The sequence below is a fragment of the Corvus kubaryi genome, unplaced genomic scaffold, assembly GCF_017639235.1.
Source record: "Corvus kubaryi isolate FWS band 111438036 unplaced genomic scaffold, C.kubaryi_AGA036_p1.0 69, whole genome shotgun sequence".
NCBI lineage: Eukaryota > Metazoa > Chordata > Aves > Passeriformes > Corvidae > Corvus > Corvus kubaryi.
This window is the reverse complement of record NW_024582057.1, coordinates 3,760,826-3,780,090: the sequence shown is the minus strand read 5'-3', so window position 1 is coordinate 3,780,090 and position 19,265 is coordinate 3,760,826. Positions and strand designations below refer to the sequence as shown.

The following is a 19,265-nucleotide window of genomic DNA, read 5'->3' as shown; positions in this document are numbered from 1 at the left end:
CCCAGATCAGCTGTGTCCCTGCATAGCAGGGATGACTGCCGGTTTTCCTTCACCTTGGAGTGGGGGGAGAGAGAGAGATATAGAGTGCGTTTCCACATGCTTGAAGTCTCTGTGGCCTCACCCTCAGCCTGCCGTGGCTCTCTGGAAGTATTCAGCCTTAATTGCAGGTGTGCAGTAGTCATTACTCTGTAGAAAATTGCCTGTGTGAAGAGGCTTAGTCTTCTCACTGAAAGAGCAGTACTTGGTCGCGCTGCTCTGAGCCCTGGCACTGTGGTGCTGCCACACTGAAATAGAGCTCTTGACTCCAGAGTTCAGGGGCACAGAGCTGTGTGTGTAGTGCAGCTCCACAAAGTATTTCATTACAACTGAGTTTCAGTTGCATAAATGCTTCTGCAAAGAGGGAGCTTTTCGAGTGGTATTACCAAGGGAGTGTAAGTTGTAAAGAGTAAGCACCATACAAAAATAGTGTTGTTATCATTAGCTTTGGCTCACTTACTTACTCCTCCCAGGGATCTCTGGGAAAGTCATTATAATATTGATGAATTGTATTTTCAGGCTCTGTGCAAACATTAGCTAATTTTCTCAGCAATTGAGGGACAGAGGTAGGAGGTTATTTTCAGCTGAGCATATACTGCTGTAATGTAAACAGGGAGGCACCGGGCAGCTGCTGTTGTGTTGTGTCACTGCAAGCCCACAGCTGGCCCTCCCCAGCACAGCACTTAGGCAGAAAGGGGGCAACTTCCCTCCTTTTCCAGTCCTCTAGTCACCTGGAAAAGCCATCCCTCTTCCAGGTATGGAAACTAGAGGAAAATCAATGCACCTAAAAGCCTTCATAACTGAAATAACTGAACTGTCTTTACCCCTGGAGAGATGCTAGGTTTCCATTTCACAGCATCCCTGCTCTGGATTAAGAAGTCAAGTATCAACTGGGCAAGAACCCACAGTCGAGCTGCTACTCCTGTGCATTCAAGGTGCCTAGAAGAGAAGACCTGTGGATCTACATCTCTTTGCAATTCCACATATTATTCTTGTAATAAGACTTTAATTGTTATTACCTGTCTGTCCTTTTGCTGCCAGGAGAATGCAGAAGCTAATAATGCAACTCCTGTGATGTTAACGTCAAAACACACAAGCAATGCAGAATAAATTCTCTGAAATGTTACATTTCAGTTTGTAATAATTTCTAAAGTATAGATTAAATGGAAGACATGAGCGTACAGTTCCTAATTTTTCTTTTTTTAAAAACAAAACCAAACCAGAATCATAACCTCTTAGAGATGGAAAAGTCCCATCACTACATCCAGTTAGTAGCCCTAAATATGTTTTTAGACCATCATCTAGTTTAGTTTTCCCCTTACATCTTTCCATGCATGCACAAACTGGTTACTTTTTCTTTGAGCTCCCCTTTTCATTATCTTTGGCACCATAACAGACACACAAAGAGATGTTGACTCATTTCACTGCTGCAGATGGAGATCTCTCTCAGCCTTCCCCTCATGTGATCTCTGTGTCCCCTGGTCACGGGACAGTAAGTCCTTTTGTCTCCAAGTGATGGGTGGCTGTGGTCTGTCCTCACATTACTGAGTTCTGGGAGTGCAGCAGATGACACAGCTCATGTGATGAAGTCGGCAGCCTGTGGTCTGCTGGACAAGAGGTGGCTTCTCTTGAGAAATTACAGGATTGCGTGACTGCGGAGAGCAGCAGCCCCTAATGTTCCAGCCCTGCCCGCCTTTGCTATAGTAACAGTGGACTGAATTGGGGTAGATGCAGCCCTGGGGGGGTGCCCAGTCAGACCATGTTGTGGAGACTGGTTCCCATGGCATGAGGTGCTGCCTACAGCCCCAGAAATCTCTTAAAGGAAATCCACTCTTGTGAAGGCATCGGAGTGCAGGGGGAACATCAGCAGTCCCAAAGTTTCGGAACAGGGGAGGTTGTGTGGGAGCATGGCACTGCAGAGGCTTCTCTCTGTGAGAAGTAGAGCTTCTATTCTGTGAATCCACCCAGTTGTTTTTTGGGCCTGAGGAGTCTTTCAGCACCCACAGCAAGGCCTTCAGTGGAGAGCTCTGCTGCTTAATTGCACATTGTTTCCAGAGCTGTTTCCTTCTCTTTGTTTCCAGCCTTCCACTCCTAGTTTCATCACATTTTAATAGTATTATGAGGAAAAACACTTAATTGGAAAATGTATGTTTACATTTATTGAAATATGGTTCACATGAACCACTTTCATTAGGTACCTTTTGCTTTAGTGCTTGTTATTTTGGTTGCAGCATGAGTCGCAAGACTAAAGTTGTTGTGTTTCTAAATGGTGGGAAGGGTGTTTCCTGGGCATCAGATCTGCCAGCCCCTAGTATCTGTGTTGCAGCTCCAGCTGGGGTTTCTTAAGCTGTCTTAAGCCTGTCTTGCCTACTAAGTTTGGCTGAGAAGTAAAAAAACAATGGGTTATAGAAAGTTGCAGATTTCAGTGGCTGCACTGAAGAGTTTTGGGTATTTTCACTAGTCAGTGTTAAATAGGAATATAAATGTAGCCTGCAGCAGGGCCTCAGTATGCTTCAAGAGGAACCAACATGTTTGTTTCTTGCTTTATCCTCTTAGTAGTGGGTAGACAAGTTCCAAATTTCCTTCTCTCCTACAATAATTATGGCAAGATACTGGGGGGGACAGTGGGGGAAGGTTTTAAAATAAGGTTTTTTGTGTTTCAATGCAGTGGTCAGAAAAAAATTTCATGGGGGTGTTTTTACTCAATTTTCACACTTCAAAGTTCTTAAACTACTATTGCTTTTAGAAGATGCTTGCCTCAAATCCCCCCTTAGCTGAATCCAGAAGCAGCCAGCTAAAACAGGGCTTGATAACCCATGAGGGAACCCATTTCAAATCAACAGTGGTACATGCACAGTGTGACCAGATCGTGGAGATTCCAGCATTCCACCATCTTTGGCATGACCACCACCAATTCCGGCATTTGTTTCAGTGATCAACACTTCAGGCAAGTGTTTTGGGCACTACATTGAGAAAAAAAAAAGCATAATGTTTTGTGGAAGTGTGTTGACATCAAGAGGAACTTGTGTGTCGGTGAGGATGATGCACACAAGCAAGTATGATTCCCACAGATACAAATAGCTTTTGACAAGGATGGAAAAGTAGAAGAAGAAGGAAAAAGAAACTGCAGCAGGCAGGCAGGCAGAAAGAAAGAAAGAGGTGAGAAAAAGAAATATAAAGGAGAAAGCTGTGTCCACCAGATGATCCATGCCTGGAGAAAGCCTACAGTTCTTGTGCAGACAGCAGTTTTCATGTCAGTCCATGAGAGATGCTGGATACTCAGTACTTCTCCCAGTTAGATTCCAGACTGAGATGCATATGTATGGAATAGAATCCCAAGCTCTGGGCAAATATTTCTGCAAATCCTGGTGCTGGAGTGTTTTTATCCAGCAACATGAAGGGATGGGGCTTTCATGGTTACCTCACCCCACTTTCTCCATAGTTCAGAGCTTAAACCAGGGCTAGAGTCAGGTGCCTTTCCACTGTTGCAGTGTGTGTAGTTTGACTGTTGGCAAACAGTTCTGGTTGGAAAAGGTTTAGTATGACAAAAATTGATGTAGTATCTTACGCCTCTAAACTGCTCCTCTTGAAATTCCTTGTACAGTGGCATACTATGTTGGGCAGGTGGAGTGGCAGGATAATAGATGCAGTGTTATCCGCTGGCCTAGTTGCAGAAGTACATAGCATGTATTTATAGACTCAGTAAGGTTTTTCCCAGCAGAATCAATCGTCTCATAAACAGCAGTTGGCTGCTAGTGCATGGCATGCACTTAGTCAGAGGCACTGTCAACATCCGGTGGGAATCATTGGTTTTCTGGTTCTGGAGCATCTATCTCTGAGCTGTAGGATGTTCCTGAGCAAGTCTTCTTGCCCAAAAGGGCTGTGGAGCTGGTGGAGTGTGAGGGGCCCTACCAGGGGCCCTGCTTGCAGGGAGGGCAGCTCGGGGGGTAGCAGTGCTAGCAGGGAAGTGGCAGTGGCTGGACTTCCATAGAGTCCAGCCTCCTCTGTGAGACAGACCATGCAACTTCCTCCCAAGGTTCACACTTAATATTGTGAACAAATGTGTTGGAGCACTGGAGTGCAGTGTGCAGCTCAAACTGCTTCTGTGTTGAAATGCATTTTTAATGATACAAAGCCATGCTGGGTGTGACAGCATTACTCATTCCCAAAGGTGAGAGGTGGTCTCACAAGCCTGCTGTGATGTTCCTTTTAAGTGAGTCCATGGTCCTGGAGAGGGAAGGCTCTCCAGGCAGCTGGTATACTCCATGCCTGCTGAACAGCTCGGAAATGAGGTGAGCACGTGTATTCAGGTGCTCTCCTACCCTTCTGCCCCTACCAAATAAGGGTTACACCATCAGAGTGGGATCCTGTCCCCATGCCTGAGAAGATCTCCAGAGGACATGAGGACCTTGGGAGCAGAGCAGTGGACGTCTGTCTTCAGCATAAGCCAGCTTCTTGCAGTTGCAGACCTCTCCAGTGTGCCAGGCAGCAGTTAAAAACACATGCCAAGTTTTAAAGAAGTATTAGTCAGAATTTCCTGCTCTCTTTGTAGTGTGCTGGGGTGGGAGGGAATCAGCTCCATGGGTTGAGAGTCACATGAGTCCACATCAAGTGTTTGAGCCTGCAGTAACTGCTGGACTGCTACCACATGCAAAGAAAAGTGGGTATTTAGGTGTTCTATCATGTTGGGACCTCAAGGCCCAGCATTTGCAAAGTCAAGGAGCAGGGGTCACCCGCTGTTGGTCTGTTCTAGCTATGGCGGCTCCCTGTAAGATGGTTAGATAGGATTCCTAACCAGATGTGTCTTTAAAGTGGGGTGAAGCAGCGGGGAAAGGGACATGGTACAGAAAAGGAGACATGGTGCAGGAACCACAGGAGGAGGAGGGATGACCACCTCCCTGGGGAAGTGCAGGAGGTAAACTCAGCAGCAGAGTGGAAGACCAGGTGTGAGAAGGGAAGAAAGTGGACTAGTAACAGACTGCTGGGGGAAAGCCGGCTCTCACTTGCTGCTCTTACGGCTACAACTCCCACTTGCCGCTCTTATGGCTACAGCTCTGTACGTGCTCATGGCCTTCCCCTGGCAATCAGAGTGCCTTCACCCTTCTACGCTGCTAAGTGAATGCTTGTTCGGGCAGAGATCAGGATGACATTCCCATGATCATTTAGGAAATCGTGTGTCAGAACTGAGAGCTTCTCTTGAGCCATCCTCTGGTTGGAAAGGGTCTTCAGATTTGAATTACAGGTTCTAGGTACCAGAAGGGGATGGTGGGAAACAGGTTGCCAGACACCGAAGCTGTTTTAGCTCTTGTGCCTGTCTGAGTGGCTGGATAAAAGTAAAGCTTGATTCCTGCTGAGTTTTGTGCTATGAAATGCTGAGCTCAGAGAAAGCGTTAACAGCTGGGTGACAAGGGCAGGCGTGAAGTCTGGTGACCAGTGTTCTGATTTTGCAGAAACTGAGTATCACCTTTGCAATTCCAGTTTTATTCCTCTCCCCTGTGGCAAGCACTGTACATGTGTGGGGGCTCATGGAGTGATCTCATTCTCTCCCTTCTCTCTCCCTCTGTCTCCCTGTGTTGTCCCCTCTCTTTCTGCAGGTCAGCGTGGAAGTCTTGGTAGAATACCCTTTTTTTGTATTTGGACAAGGCTGGTCATCCTGCTGCCCTGAGAGAACCAGCCAGCTCTTTGATTTGCCATGCTCCAAACTCTCGGTGGGGGACGTCTGCATATCGCTCACGCTCAAGAACCTGAAGAATGGCTCTATTAAAAAGGGCCAGCCCATGGACTCAGCTAGTATCTTGCTGAAGCATTCAAAGAATGACAGTCTAGCTGGAAGTAGACACAGGTATGCGGAGCAGGAAAACGGGATTAATCAGGGAAGTGCACAGATGTTAGCTGAGAACGGTGAACTGAAGTTTCCGGACAAAATAGGATTGCCTGCAGCACCTTTGCTCACCAAAACAGAACCCAGCAAGCCCCCAGCAACGAGGAAGAGGAGGTGGTCAGCCCCTGAAACGCGAAAACTAGAGAAATCAGAAGAGGAGCCACCTTTGACTCTTCCCAAGCCTTCTTTTATTCCTCAGGAGGTTAAGATTTGCATTGAAGGTCGATCCAACCTAGGAAAGTAAAAGTTGTTTGGGGAAAGGAAATTAGGCTATCCCTTGTCATTTTTATCCAGATTACTGTACTGTAGACTAAATAACCCAGTATTTACATGTTATCATCTTATTTTAGGTTTATGTTATAACCTTGTTGTTATAGTTGCAGCTGGTATTATGCAGGAGACTGGTGCATATGTTTTTCCACAAGTGTTTGTCAGTGACTAGGTTTATCGAGAGCTACAGAAGGGGCAGTATCTGCTTCACACACCCTTAGTGGAAATGAATGTGTTGTCATGGCTCCTGTTTTCTAACACCTCGTGTAGGACAGGGTCCAGCTGTGATTTTGTTTTCTTTTTGTCACTGTTTTTTTTTTGTGTTTGTTTTGTTGTTTTGGTTCCTGTTCCAGTTTTTTTGGGGAGAGGTGAGGAGAAGGGAGCTGTAGCAGAGGTGTGTGTCAAACATGGGATGCGTGTGTGGGTGTGTGTGTGTGTGTGCGTGGGTGCATGCCAATCCCCGGGGCGGGACGGCTGCTCTCTGGTGGGTTGGCGATGAGGTTTCCTCACCCCAGGTGGATGCTGAGGACACAACCCTTGGGTGTGTTACTGAAAAGAATCAGACAGTCTCTGATGTTTTCAACAACAAGCCAACTCTTACTCAAGGCTCTACTATACATATATATATATATATATATATATTTGTGTGTGTGTATATGTATATATATATTTTTCCCCCATGGGGTCTGACTGCACTGATTTTTATTCCTAAAGCAAACTGCCACACCACATTTCCTTTCTGCTTGCTAGTGCAGTTCCATTGCCCGGAGTCAGCGATGGGGAGGCTGTATGGACTCCTGCGCTGGTCGCCCTGCAGGGTTTTCCTTGACGGCGGGGGGGGATGGGTGTGTGCATGTGGCGTGGGTGTGCGTGGGTGTGTGAGGAGGCCTCTGGCTCTGTGGATGCGCCTGGCTCAGGCTCACTCCTGTTTCTGTGCAGTGTTAGACAAATCGACCGGGTTACGCCATTGACATTTGCTTCCACAAGGTAGATGCAGACTGCCCCTTTGAGATCACAGGCATCCATCGTTTGCAGTTAGGTTGCAGATCTTTAACTCTAGTACTGGTTTTAGTTCATGGTTATGGACAACTGGTGCCACTTCTTTCAAATTGCGGTGTGTTGACACAGGAATCTGCTGTTGAAGATGAACCTAGAATGTCTTTAAGCACTTAAAATGCTGTTCACACTTTATTGCTGAGCATCCTGGTCTAACACTCAGTATGTACTGTATATCACTTTAATCTGCTCGGAAAGCAACAACAACAAACAAACAAATCTCTTCAACACTGTAACTACATGCAACTGTGTAAAGTTTTCTCACAGGCAAGATGCTGAAAGTTTTAATGTGGTTTCAAAGGGATGAATGTGAATTATTGAACTAGTATGTGACAGTCATTGTCCACAAAGGACTACTTAATAGGAGGCACTTTTTAAACTTTAATGCTTGAGAAAGAGTTAAAGGCATATGCGAGCTGACATAATAAAAAAAAGAATAAGAGAAAGGAAAAAGGAAAGAGGAAAAAAAATCATTGTCCAGTGTTTTTGAAAAAGATGGACTTTAAAGAATCTTGCAATTTGCACATCTTGAGTTTATCATTTGTGTGGTATTCCTGCAGTTTTTACCTAATAATGTTGTGGGGTGGGGGGGTCTGAAAGAGCATAAACAAATGTAGCAATTACTCACTAACCTGCCTACGCTCTAGGCCATTTCATAGGGTTACGTTCCTTTTGGAGTTCATTTTTGGTCTTTCTACCGTATCGGCCACACAGAACCAGGTCCTACCGGGACACCTCTGAGAATTTTTCTTCAGACTTGCTGAGAGAATTTTCCACAAAAAAAACCATTTCTATAAGTAAGCAAGGCGTTTGTTTGTTTTGAAAACAAACCTATTGTTATTTTATTATTATTATTATTGTTATTATTTGTTATTTTAATGGCATCGTTTTCTATTGGAAAGGCGACATTTCAAGAGTTTGGTACAAACCAAGTAGGAGGGGGGGATTCATGCGTTCAGTCTTTTCTTTCCCCAGGTAGGGCCGGATCCTCTGAGGTGCTGTGCACCCAGCCTCCTGCACAAGCCTCGGGGAGGTGCGAGTATGAAGTATGCCGGGGCTGAGTGCTAAAGCCTGTCGCTGCCTCTTGAAAGATCCCAGTGGGATTTCAGTGGGATTGCACTCGGGCCCTCCGTGAGCAAGTGTTTGTGTCGTCGTTTTTGGTTGGCGAGTTCACATCCTTCAAGTAGTTTTGAAGAAGCTGTACTCACAGGGAGAACAGGATATCAAAGTCCATCATTAGAAACACGGTAACCTAAAGTGAACAAATATATTTAGTCTTGTTTTCCCTCTCCCCTGAAATACAGTGCTTTTCTTTAAGAGAAGAAATGTTAACCCCAAACCCCATCTTTGACTCTTGTTACTTGTTACTTGAAATTTAGCTCACACCAGACCTAATTGTTTTTATACCATATTCTGGGGTGCACCAAAAAGTTGAAATACGTTTAAAATAGCTTGAAACTTTTTTTGAATTTCCTTGAATTTTATTAACCTCTCGGCAGCCTACCAAATAGCTGAGTGGGTTTCTTCTCACAATCACACAGCTTAGTTAGTGCTTATTTGTTAATATTTCTGCTCAGAGAAGTTGCTTAATCTTCCATATACTCTGCTCAGGGCACTTGCAATTTATTGTTTTGTTTTGTTTCCTGGTTTTTTTTAAGCTTTGATGGTAAAGGAATAGAAAGAATTACAGATTTTAATTCACAGTCATACCACTATTTCTGTACTTCATGTGTACTTGGAAAAAAAAGAAATCTCAAGTAAAACCATACACATACACATTTGTGGTTAATAAGGAAGCAGGGGCTATTAAACTGACTGGATCTATTCAACTAACACTAAAAAAAAAGAAAAATTAATAATAATAAAAAAATACATTTGGAGCAATAGGAATGTATTAGTTCTGTGCTTGTATTTCAGACTGAGGAATTCTTTCCAAACAATTGTCCCCTTCCATGCTTTGGCTTTTGTAGGATGTGCAATACTTTACGTGCCAACTTAGACTCACCTGTGCGGTGTTAGCTAGATCTCATACCCACTTCTGATCTCCCCTGCTTTTGTCTCTTTGGAATTCTTTCTTTCTACCTGTCCCCTCCCCCAACCCTGTTAATAAGTCCCTCCCTGTCCTCCCCCCTCCAAAAAACCCACACCATATTAAGGGTAGAAGATCCCTTGCCCCGGGAAACACAAACCTATTTTGTATTTGATGTTTAAAAAGATCCAGGAAGAAAAAAAAGCAAAAAAAAAGAGATGTATTCATGTCTACATGGCAGCCAGGCAGAGGGTGGCACGCCACCATATGGCCAAGCGCCACCTTCCACCTGGACACACGCACACAGGAGCTGGCTCCCACTGGGGCCAAGTCTTTGCAAGGCGGGGCTTTGCCTCTCCCTCTGGCACTGAGCATCCCTTGGGCATCCCCAGACCCAGGAGTGCCATCGAGCCCCAGGGCAGGGGCACAATACCACTCGCAAGCACAGGGATGCTGAGGTGAAGCTGAAGGAGGAGGCTCAGCCTCTGCTTCTGCGTGGCGGCCACTTCACAATAGTAACTAACAGTAGTTTTCTTTCTGTCTGTTTCTTTCTTTCTTTTTGTAGCAGCAGGCCTCTTTAGTTTACAACAAAATGCATACAATCACCAAGAAATTAGTCAGGGCAAAGAAAAATAAAACAAGAACCTCTTTATAGGGATTTCTAAAAAAAAAAATCTATCTGTCTGTCTATCTATCTATCAATCTATCTATCAATCTATCATCTATCTATATATCTATATATATAAAGTGACTGTTCCTTATAGCGTTCAACTTAGGCATTGTTTCAGTTTGTCTGGGCCACATCGTGGGAAATTTGAGTTTGATGTCACTTACCTCGAGTCCTCTGGTCGAAACCCGAATCGGAGTCGCTGTTGACCTATTTTACCATTTTGTACCTTGCCCTTAGGCTTGCTTTCCCTCGAAGATGCAGACCTCGGGAGGAGGGGAGGGACACACGTTCCTTTTTTCATTCCTTTAATTCCTTCATCCCACTGTCGCTTTGTTCGACCCGTCGTTCCCGTCATTTTCTCAGCATGGGGAAGTGACATCACTACTCTCGTTTCCCTTAAATCAAGGAACATTTAGAAACCTTTCACACCTTTTACTCAGGGATGGGGCTGGCGTATGTGTGGTACACTGATGTGACCAGAAGCAGCACTTTTACTGCTCCGGAGTAGGGATGTACAATGTTACAGACAAGTTTGGATTTCCTGCATCTCATGGTTTAAACTTTGTAGATCTCACTTAGATTGCAATACAAAAGCAGCAGGCTCAGCATGAACTGTAGCTGTTGGTTATCATGAAAATACACTCTCTGCAGAGATTTATATTACTTTAAAGTGTGTTGCCAGTAGTAAAAAGGAAATAGTGAAATTCTGTTAATTCTTGCAACTGCTTAAAAAAGAAAAAAGCTTGTGTCAAGGAGAGCGAATTCTCAATCTTTTTAAACACTAATAGTGTTATTTCAGAGTGGCTCTTGGCGCAATGCTCTGCATGTCCTGGGACCCAGTTCTGCAAACACTTATACATGTGCCCATGGGAGGTCTGGGCTGGCCACCCAAGGCTGCTCAGGGGCTTGCTATAAAGCACATGTATAAATCTTTGTGAAATTGAAGTGTAGTTCAGTCAGGGCCAGATCCTGATTTTAATCAGGCACCTGGAAAAATATCGAGGTCCACCAGGGCAAAAGCCTTGGGCAGGTGGAGGGGATGTGGCCCATTGAAACACTTTCGCTGTCCCAGAAATTTGACAAATGGCAGAATGGGACATGCAGTCATACAGTTTCCATTTCTTCCCTCCTCATCATCACAGGTAGCAGCAGAGTCCACTGTGAGCTCTGGCCAGTGCTGATGTGAAAAGCAAGGGGAATGAACGTACCACGGGAGTGGAGGCAGTAATTTCCTTTTCTCTGGTTTTTCCAACCCTCCCACTCCCCCAAATCCTGTAATATATAGCAAAATGAGAATTTGTTGATGCAGATATGCATATGTGCACACACACACCCAGGCAGAAGTGTCTGTTTGCACACAAAGAAGTTATGTGTGCATTTTTTTTTATGTGTATGCCTACATGTCCACTTGATTCCCTGTCCTGAGGACAGCCTTGCTTTGTGCCCATAGGGAAATTCCAAACGCGTTGCACACCTCTACTCCAGAGTTCAATTTCTTTTACATAGACGACCTCGCTTCAGATGTGTTACCTTTACTGATAGGATCTTTTCTTGTAGCACTATACCTTGTGGGAATATTTTTTGATGTAAACCTAATTTGAGAAGCTTATTAAAAATAGAAACTTTTTTTGAAGCACTCACATTGAGGAGTACAGGTAATGTTTTAAAAAATTGCACAAAAGAAAAATGAATGTTGGAATGATTCATTCAGTGTTTGAAAAAGAGATGGCTCTGTTTGAACAGTGAGTTTCATACCTTGTTTGTAAAAAAAAAAAGTTTTTAAATACAAAAGCAGAGAAAGGTTGAAAGTTACATGTTTTTTGTATATAGAATATGTCATGTCTAGATGATCTGATTTGTATTGGCTCTGGCCAGGAAGAATTACTACTTAAAAGGCTCTTAAAGAACAACTGTGCTTAATTTTCTGTTCGTGTTACATGGGTCCCATTTCTGGGGAATGGAGTCACACTGTTTATTCCTGTGCTGAAAATACACCTTGGAGCAGCAATTCTTGAGTGCAGCTACCGGGCACTTCGAAGGGTGGCTACTGTGCAGAACTAGAGTCTCACTCTCCAGTTGTATTTTGGCTTTAAATCTCTTCCACCTGCGCTGAGGGAGCCCCTGGCAGCCCAGAGGTCAAGGCCAGTTTTGAGGGAGGCCTTGGCCGTGCCCTGGGCAGGCATGGCCCGGCTGGCCCGAGTGTGGGGACTCTGCTGGTGCTGGCAGCCCTCGGGTTGAGAGCTGCTGCCAGCTGAGCACAACGTGCATGGTTTCCACCTGAGGCCTTTTGGTCCCATTCTCTTCTCTCTCTGGGGATGCTGTTCCACGTTTTTTCAGCACTTCCTGTTCCAGACGAAATCCAAAGAGTATAACCCTGAGCGAGAAGTGCTTGTAACAAGGTATTCTTGCCCAGCACTAGCAGCAGAATGGTACCCAAGGCGACCTGGCCTTCCAGCCCCTGTCACTGCCCCTCTCCCCCACCACTGCTGCCAGAGCGCCAGGAGCAGCTGGTCACACAGAGCATGTTTCCAGTAATGGTCTTGACCAATGGCAAGACTGATGTTTTTCAGAAGCCAAAAGGAGAGGATCCTGAAGCAGTTTCTGAAGAGAGGATCCTTTTCCTGTCCAAAGATTGAGCTGGGCAGCTGGGAGCTGGTGGCAGGGTGGAGAAGGCAAAGTTTCAGGGTGCTCCCATCCCCCTCCCCAGAGGTGACCCAAGCTTCGGCTCTTGCAGGCACATGGGGCAGGAATGCTTGCCCTGTGCGAGTGACCCCTGGCCACTCAGAAACCAGCCCCAGTTGTGTTACGGTGAAGTGCATTCAGCCAACAGGTAGTATTTATACAGTAACTGTCTCTAAGGTTTCTGTAGGTTTTTTTCTTGTTGTTATCTGAAAGGACTCAAGTCTTCCACTGAGGATTTTATGGAGGCTTCATCCAAGGTTGTTTCTTTTTTGTTAGTTTCTATTTTGAGCAGTTAAAGCTCCTGTGCCCTTTCCCTCGACCACGCAGCAGGTGTGCATTGGAAGTGTTGTTTGCAGCGAACAGAGTCACTTGTTGAAGCTGTCCTTGCTGTACTGTGGGATTGGTGATGGGCAGAAATTTCAGGGCCCAGATCCTTGGCCAGGGTGGAGCCAGGGTGGGACCACTGGCTCTGCGGGCAGTGTAGCTCTGCCCCTTCACACCCGCTGGTGAGGGGATCCCACCCTAGCATTTGCTTTAGAAGTCCAGGACCCAGGTACTCTCCCATTGAACAAGCTCTGCAGAATTCTTGTTCCAGTCCATCGGGTTTGGATCTGGGCAGCCGAGGGGAAAAACGGGCCAGGGGTGGCTGCGGGTGGCTTGGTCTGTGTGTTTGGCCTGGCTGTCAGGCCGGGCACTTCGCAAAGTTACTAATCTGGTAAGGCATAGATGCAACTCTTCACGACAGTCAGCTAATGTTGAAACTCACTAATGTATGTATTTGCTCCTTTTTTTTTTTTTTTAATAATATATTAACTTGTTGAACACTGTTCTTTTCGCAGTGTTACAAAAGTGGGGGAGGGGGAATTTCCCAACCTTTTTCAGTTTGGGTGAGCTACTGAAAACCATTTTGTACTAGCTATGTCACCGCTCCCGGCAGCAGCTGGCAGCGGCGCTTGGCCGAGCCGGGGTCAGGTCCAACCATTCGACATCAGTAGTTTTTAAAGTAATTCTTTTTTTTTTTGTCTGGTATTACTAATGAGGGTTATTGCAAATCACACTTCCAGTGTAGTTCCTAGTGTAGGCCCAGTAAAAGGGATATCGCAGCTTTGTGTTGGGGAGAAATTGAGCTGACATGGCCAGTACAAAGGAGAAATAGGGAGGGAATAACGTTTTGCACCTTATTGAAAAGAGGAGAAGATTTTAAGTGCATACAGACATAGTTAAGAGCTTTTATTGTGACAGGAGAACTTTTTTCCATATGCGTGCATACTCTCTGTAATTCCAGTGTAAAATATTGTACTTGCACTAGCTTTTTTAAAACAAATATTAAAAAAAATGGAAGAATTCATATTCTATTTTCTAATGGTGGTGTGTCTATTTGTAGGATACACTCGCGTCTGTTTATTGAATTTTATGGTCCCTTTCTTTGATGGTGCTTGCAGGTTTTCTAGGTAGAAATTATTTCATTATTATAATAAAACAATGTTTGATTCAAAATTTGAACAAAATTGTTTTAAAGAAATTGTCTGTATACCAGTACAAGTTTATTGTTTCAGTATACTCGTACTAATAAAATAACAGTGCCAATTGCAAAAGTGTGTTTTGTCTTTTATGACTGAAGGGGAGAGAGCTTTCCTAGGGACATAACTTGCCCAATTTATTTCCCTGCCCCGTCCTCCCCCAGCCCCGCCCTGGCAATGCATTTGAGTGTTTGCTTTTATTTGCAACGATGCCAAAAGGCACCTGTACCTTCCCACCTGTGGCCATAAAATGCTCTGCAGACTGTCAGAGTGAAGCTCTTTATTGTGTAACAAAAACCTTGGAGCAGTTGGGATGATTGGGTCGCACGCACGCGGATGCCACAGCAGAGGGAAGGGGGGCAGTGCTCTCATCACCATCTCAGCAAGGCCGAGCAGGGCAGTGAAACACCAAAAGCCCATCAGCTTTTTGGCCAATTGCACAGAAGCGCTTCACAGTTATCGCAGGCAATGCCAGGGAGTTCTGAACTGCTGATTTATGTATGAAAACTTCAGCCAGTAAACATTGGGTCAAATAAATGTTGTGGAGGGCTTGCTTAAGCATCTGGGTGACCACAAATGAAGTGAAGGCTGCAGGGGGTGGTCTGTCCTGTGTCAGGGGTGCAGCGCTGTGCCAGCATCCACTCAAGACATGCTTCAACCCCACCACCCCTGGCAGCTCCCAGCCTGCAGGGAAGGGCTGGCCCACTCCCACGTGCTGGCCTGGCTGCTGCAGAAGGCAAACTGCTGTTCTTGGGCCTTGGGTTTTTTTTCCCCCCTCTCTTCTACACAAGGCCAAACCTGGCACTGGTTGCAAAAGCCCTCCTGGCTCCAAAAAAGAATTTTTGGTATAAAACTGGTATTAGCAACTAAACAGCACCATCCCTTAGTGGGGGATGTGAGATGGTGATGGATAGACACCGTACATACACTGGCAGAAAGCCGTAGCAACAAGTCTGTCACGAGAGTGGAGTTCAATAGGTACAAAGTAGGGAGTGCTTGGTTCAGAAAAGCTTTAAACTCTCATCTTGTCCTTGACTGAAAGCAGCTGTCCCAACACAGTGGGGCTTGGCCAACAGCTGCCGCATTTCTTCCTTATTCCCATCCTTTCCACCCCTCCTATTGACTAGCTGAAAGGAAGAGACAGGCGTATTTTGTATGGGAAAAGCTCCTCCAAAGGCAAACAGAGGCTTCTTCTGACCCTGCTTACAACTCTCCACATTTACAGGGTGTCCCCATCCTACATTCATCCCCACTATGCCCTAAGGGAGAGGAAAGCTGCGTGGAAGCACAGCCAAAGCCCCTGCCCCATGGCCGATGGGGACTGGCTGTTCCAATGAGCAGATGGAATGTGTTTCTTCCAGAGAAAGGAGACCTGTGTGGCTTGTTTTGCATCTGTCACGATGCTGGCTTGAGGCCCAGCCCTTTAACAACTGCTCACACCTACAAGGAGGTGTCCACATGCACTCCTCGAAGCCACCACAGTCACCGGGGAGCGAGTAAGGCTGCTCCTGTGCCAAGCCCTTCCCTCCCAAGGAGAGTTCCAGCAAGCCAGGCTGTGCAGGCAGGAGCCCACCCTGTAAAACATGCTGCAGCAAGGCAACCCCAGAGCAGGACTGGGAGTGCCAGGGATGTTAGAGGTGTCCTTAAGTTTCAAGAAGCCACAGGCAGACACGCTCAGCAGGGATTGCTTAATGATGTAACGCTGCCCTTTTCAGCATCCCCACTTGTAGGTCTTTGGTGTGTTAAACTGCACCCCTGTGGAGCCCGTGGGCCGAACCTCAACATTGCCCTTGGGAGCTCAACAATTGCCTGTCTGGGGGAAGCAGGCATGGCCCTGGCCTACAGCACAGGCTGTGACATGCACAGCATTCCTCTGGACAGGATGGGGTTGGGGTGTAGGGGTAGAGAAGACCTGGTTATGCAGAATAACTCAACATCAAGCATTATTAAGCACTTACAAATTTCATTTCCCACAGAAGAACACCAAATAACAAAAAACCCAGTTAGATGTGCAGGTGAGGTAGATCCACAAATGGTACATGGCATTTGTCAGTGGTTGTGGTCTTGACTTGGACCATCCTGCCAGACAAAGTGTGTTCCCAGCTCCCTCTGCCTCAGTTCCTTGTGGGAGTGGCAGCAGGCTTGAGCAGGGTACAGGACCTGGAGCTAAGTGAAGATAAGGGCACCTACTGCAGCACAGGAATAGGTGTTAAATGGGGACTCAAGCGTTTGCTTTTTTTTGTAAAATTTCCAGCCTGTCTCAGAGCTGCACATGTACAGTGTCAATGGTGAGCACTGACATAACTGAGGGTTTTCCTGAACAAAATTCACATATAACTGGGCGAGATGCAGACATGCCAGGTCAGCCTTCATGCGTCTCATTTTTCTCTCCTGCTCACTTTCGGAGAGGAGAAAATGAAAGAAATCATGCTTCTTATCAAAACAGTGGGAAGACCTGCTATGCAGAAAACCAAATACCTGACATCAAAACTTTATCAGTCACTATTCATGGGATCAATATCATTCACAGCCTGAAGAATTTGGGGGACAACTTAAGATTAGCCTGTCCCTCTTGTATTAGTGACTGATCAGAGGTATGTGCAGGAGGGGAAGGGAAGGAAAGCAGGTATAAGAATGGCCCCATTTTCCACAGTTGTGGAGAGGCTGCCTCCCCTTGCCCCCAGCACCTGCCCTTTGGAAAAGAAACTGTCTGAGGACATCATGGAGCTGCTCGGTTTGGTGTGCGTGTGATCTTTTAAAAAAAATGTTTACAAATATATATATTTTTATATGCATATGTATTTCTTAAATTCCACTTAGAAATGTAGCTAAAAAAAGTAGAAAAGCGCTAGCAAGAGTGGGCATGAGACCAGCAGAGTGCTGCACTTCCCACGTGTGAAGGCACCAGTGTGGAGACACACCTGTGGTCAGGCCTGGGCCAGGGCAGTCTCACCCCACTCCTGTCAGAAGTGTCTGTTTGCTTCTGTACCCCCTCCCCCTCCCATGACACAAGCAGAGGAGCAGGGCTGTCCCACAGCCTTACTGAGGCAGAGAGGTCACACTGCCCATGCTCTGGGCCCAGTGCAGCTGAGAGCAGTAGGTGGCCTACGCTGCCTTTTTGTGGCGAAGAAGCCTGGCATTTTCTTAACGTGATGCTTCCAGGCTGGAGGGAACACAGATCAGCACCTGGATTCACAGGGCCTGCTTCTCATCTGCATTCACGTTTCTTTATGATAAGTGGGCAGGACAAATGGTCCTTGCAGCCAGCACAAGCATAACCTGTGCTCACATCAAGCCCTTATCCACTTCCAAAGCAGAGGAAGGAGTCATCCCACAATTAAGAAGTATGCCCTGCATGTTAAATGGAAGACATTTAAAATACCAGGCAATTTAGAAGATATCCTGTGCTTTTTCTAATGTGCACAACACACTTCAAAATCACCAGGGATCAGCTTGTGGCCTGGATTTGCTTCTCAGCATGGACAATTGAACCAATCCTTGTGCATGGCTTTTTGAGCAGCCCAGCGTATGAGTTTAATTCTAGAGTTTCTCTTTGCTATTCCTTTTCCTACAGATCACTTTTTTGCTTTTCAAAGGAAGCCTGCCTCTTTCCACAGATGTCTACAGGAGGGGAAAATAAGACTCTGAAGTACTGAAGTAACATCAGCCACATTATGATCTCAGCAGCAGTTTAAAGTAAGTGGCCAAGCATTATTAATTCATTGGTGCTCACTTTTACATCATTTATCATATTGAGCTACTGTGGTATTCATGTGGATGCAACCTGTATTTCCAAAGAAATTTTCATTGTGATTTATCAATTAATTAGCAGGCCATTACACTTTATTGAAGTGTTACCCAGAGTCTCCATTATTGCCGTTAGAGCAAATGTTTTAACTTCATCTCAGCCTGACAGTGTCTTGCAATCAATCGGGCTGTTCTGCCAAAAGCTCTCTCTTGCTTTGCATGGTGTCAAGGACTGCAAAGGAGTGGTACCACATAACCAGAAGGTAATTTGATCCGTCTGGCCTCCTCCACCTGGCCACAGACAATGCACTGCACAGCGTTTTTATGTCTTTGCTAAATGGATGTGAGCAGGCAAGGGAACAGGGAGGACTGCAAGAACCGTCCCCCCCTTGTCAGGGTTACAACTTCAATGTCTTAAAAACCTGTTCCCAGAGACCAGGTAAAAGCAGGAACCCTGGTAATTCAATAACTGCACTCATGATAAAGCAGGCAAGCTCTGAAAAGTGTTCACCTGAATGATCTCCTCAGATGGGGACAGGGGGGCCAGCACGGTTTTGCTACATTCAGTGCCAGCTTCTCTGAAGGGACAAGTCCATTGAATAGGGAGATTTAAGTAAGAACAGCAATAACAGCCCTGTGAACTGAGAGTGACAGAGATCTGGCATTCTTAGCATCACATGTCACCAGCAGCCAGGCCTCATCTACCATCCACCTCTGACATTTTGCAGGCTGGCAGCTGTGCCGTAACATCCATTCTTTGGCCAGAAAAAAAGACTAAGAGAATTTGCTTTTTTATTTCTCCATGTAATTTCTTGCATCTTTTTCTCTTCCAGCCTGTAATTTCTGAAAGGTGCACTGCCAGAAAGTGGTGGTAGCTGACAGGTCAGTCTTAAAAAAGGGAATGTGTGAATGTGTGCAGGCGTTAACAGCCATGTCTGTACAAGCCAATTCCTTGTTAACTGAGGTTTCAGCAGCTATTTATCAGAGGGGGGAAAAACCAGGTTAAGAAATGTTGATTAAAAAATAAAATAGGCACAACAATAAAAGATGAGGCTATTGCATTTTGAATCAATGGCACTGTGTTAATAGCATGACCTTCCCCTTCCAAATCCCAGCCATAGCCACTTCAAAGGCTACGACACTGCCATTCTGAGAGAGAGAGGGAAGTTTGCCACTAACACAACATGGAGGAGAAAGCAAAGGAAAAGAGCAGCCCTTCCTGCTCTTCTCCCCCACCCCTCTCTCCAGCCCCCCAAGCCTAGGCTAAGAGAAGACCTCGTTGTGCTGCTGGGTGACCCGGATGAACGTCGTTCTCTTGCTCAGCTCCTTGAGTTTGGCAGCTCCCACGTAGGTGCAGGTGGAGCGCAGCCCCCC

At 45.8% G+C, this 19,265-nt stretch overlaps 2 protein-coding genes across 2 annotated transcripts in view; one reads left to right on the top strand and one right to left on the bottom strand.

Annotated features, from left to right (window-relative positions):
• The window catches only part of ATXN1 (ataxin 1), a 166,806-nt gene extending 152,587 nt beyond the window's left edge, over positions 1–14,219 (top strand). Inside the window, 1 exon segment of the mRNA XM_042049043.1 lies at positions 5,631–14,219. Coding sequence (XP_041904977.1) covers positions 5,631–6,161 — 531 coding nt within the window. The 3' untranslated portion in view covers positions 6,162–14,219.
• Positions 14,220–14,407: 188 nt separating this feature from the next.
• The window catches only part of GMPR (guanosine monophosphate reductase), a 42,554-nt gene continuing 37,696 nt past the window's right edge, over positions 14,408–19,265 (bottom strand). Inside the window, 1 exon segment of the mRNA XM_042049044.1 lies at positions 14,408–19,265. Within this exon segment, the coding sequence (XP_041904978.1) occupies positions 19,155–19,265 (111 nt within the window). The 3' untranslated portion in view covers positions 14,408–19,154.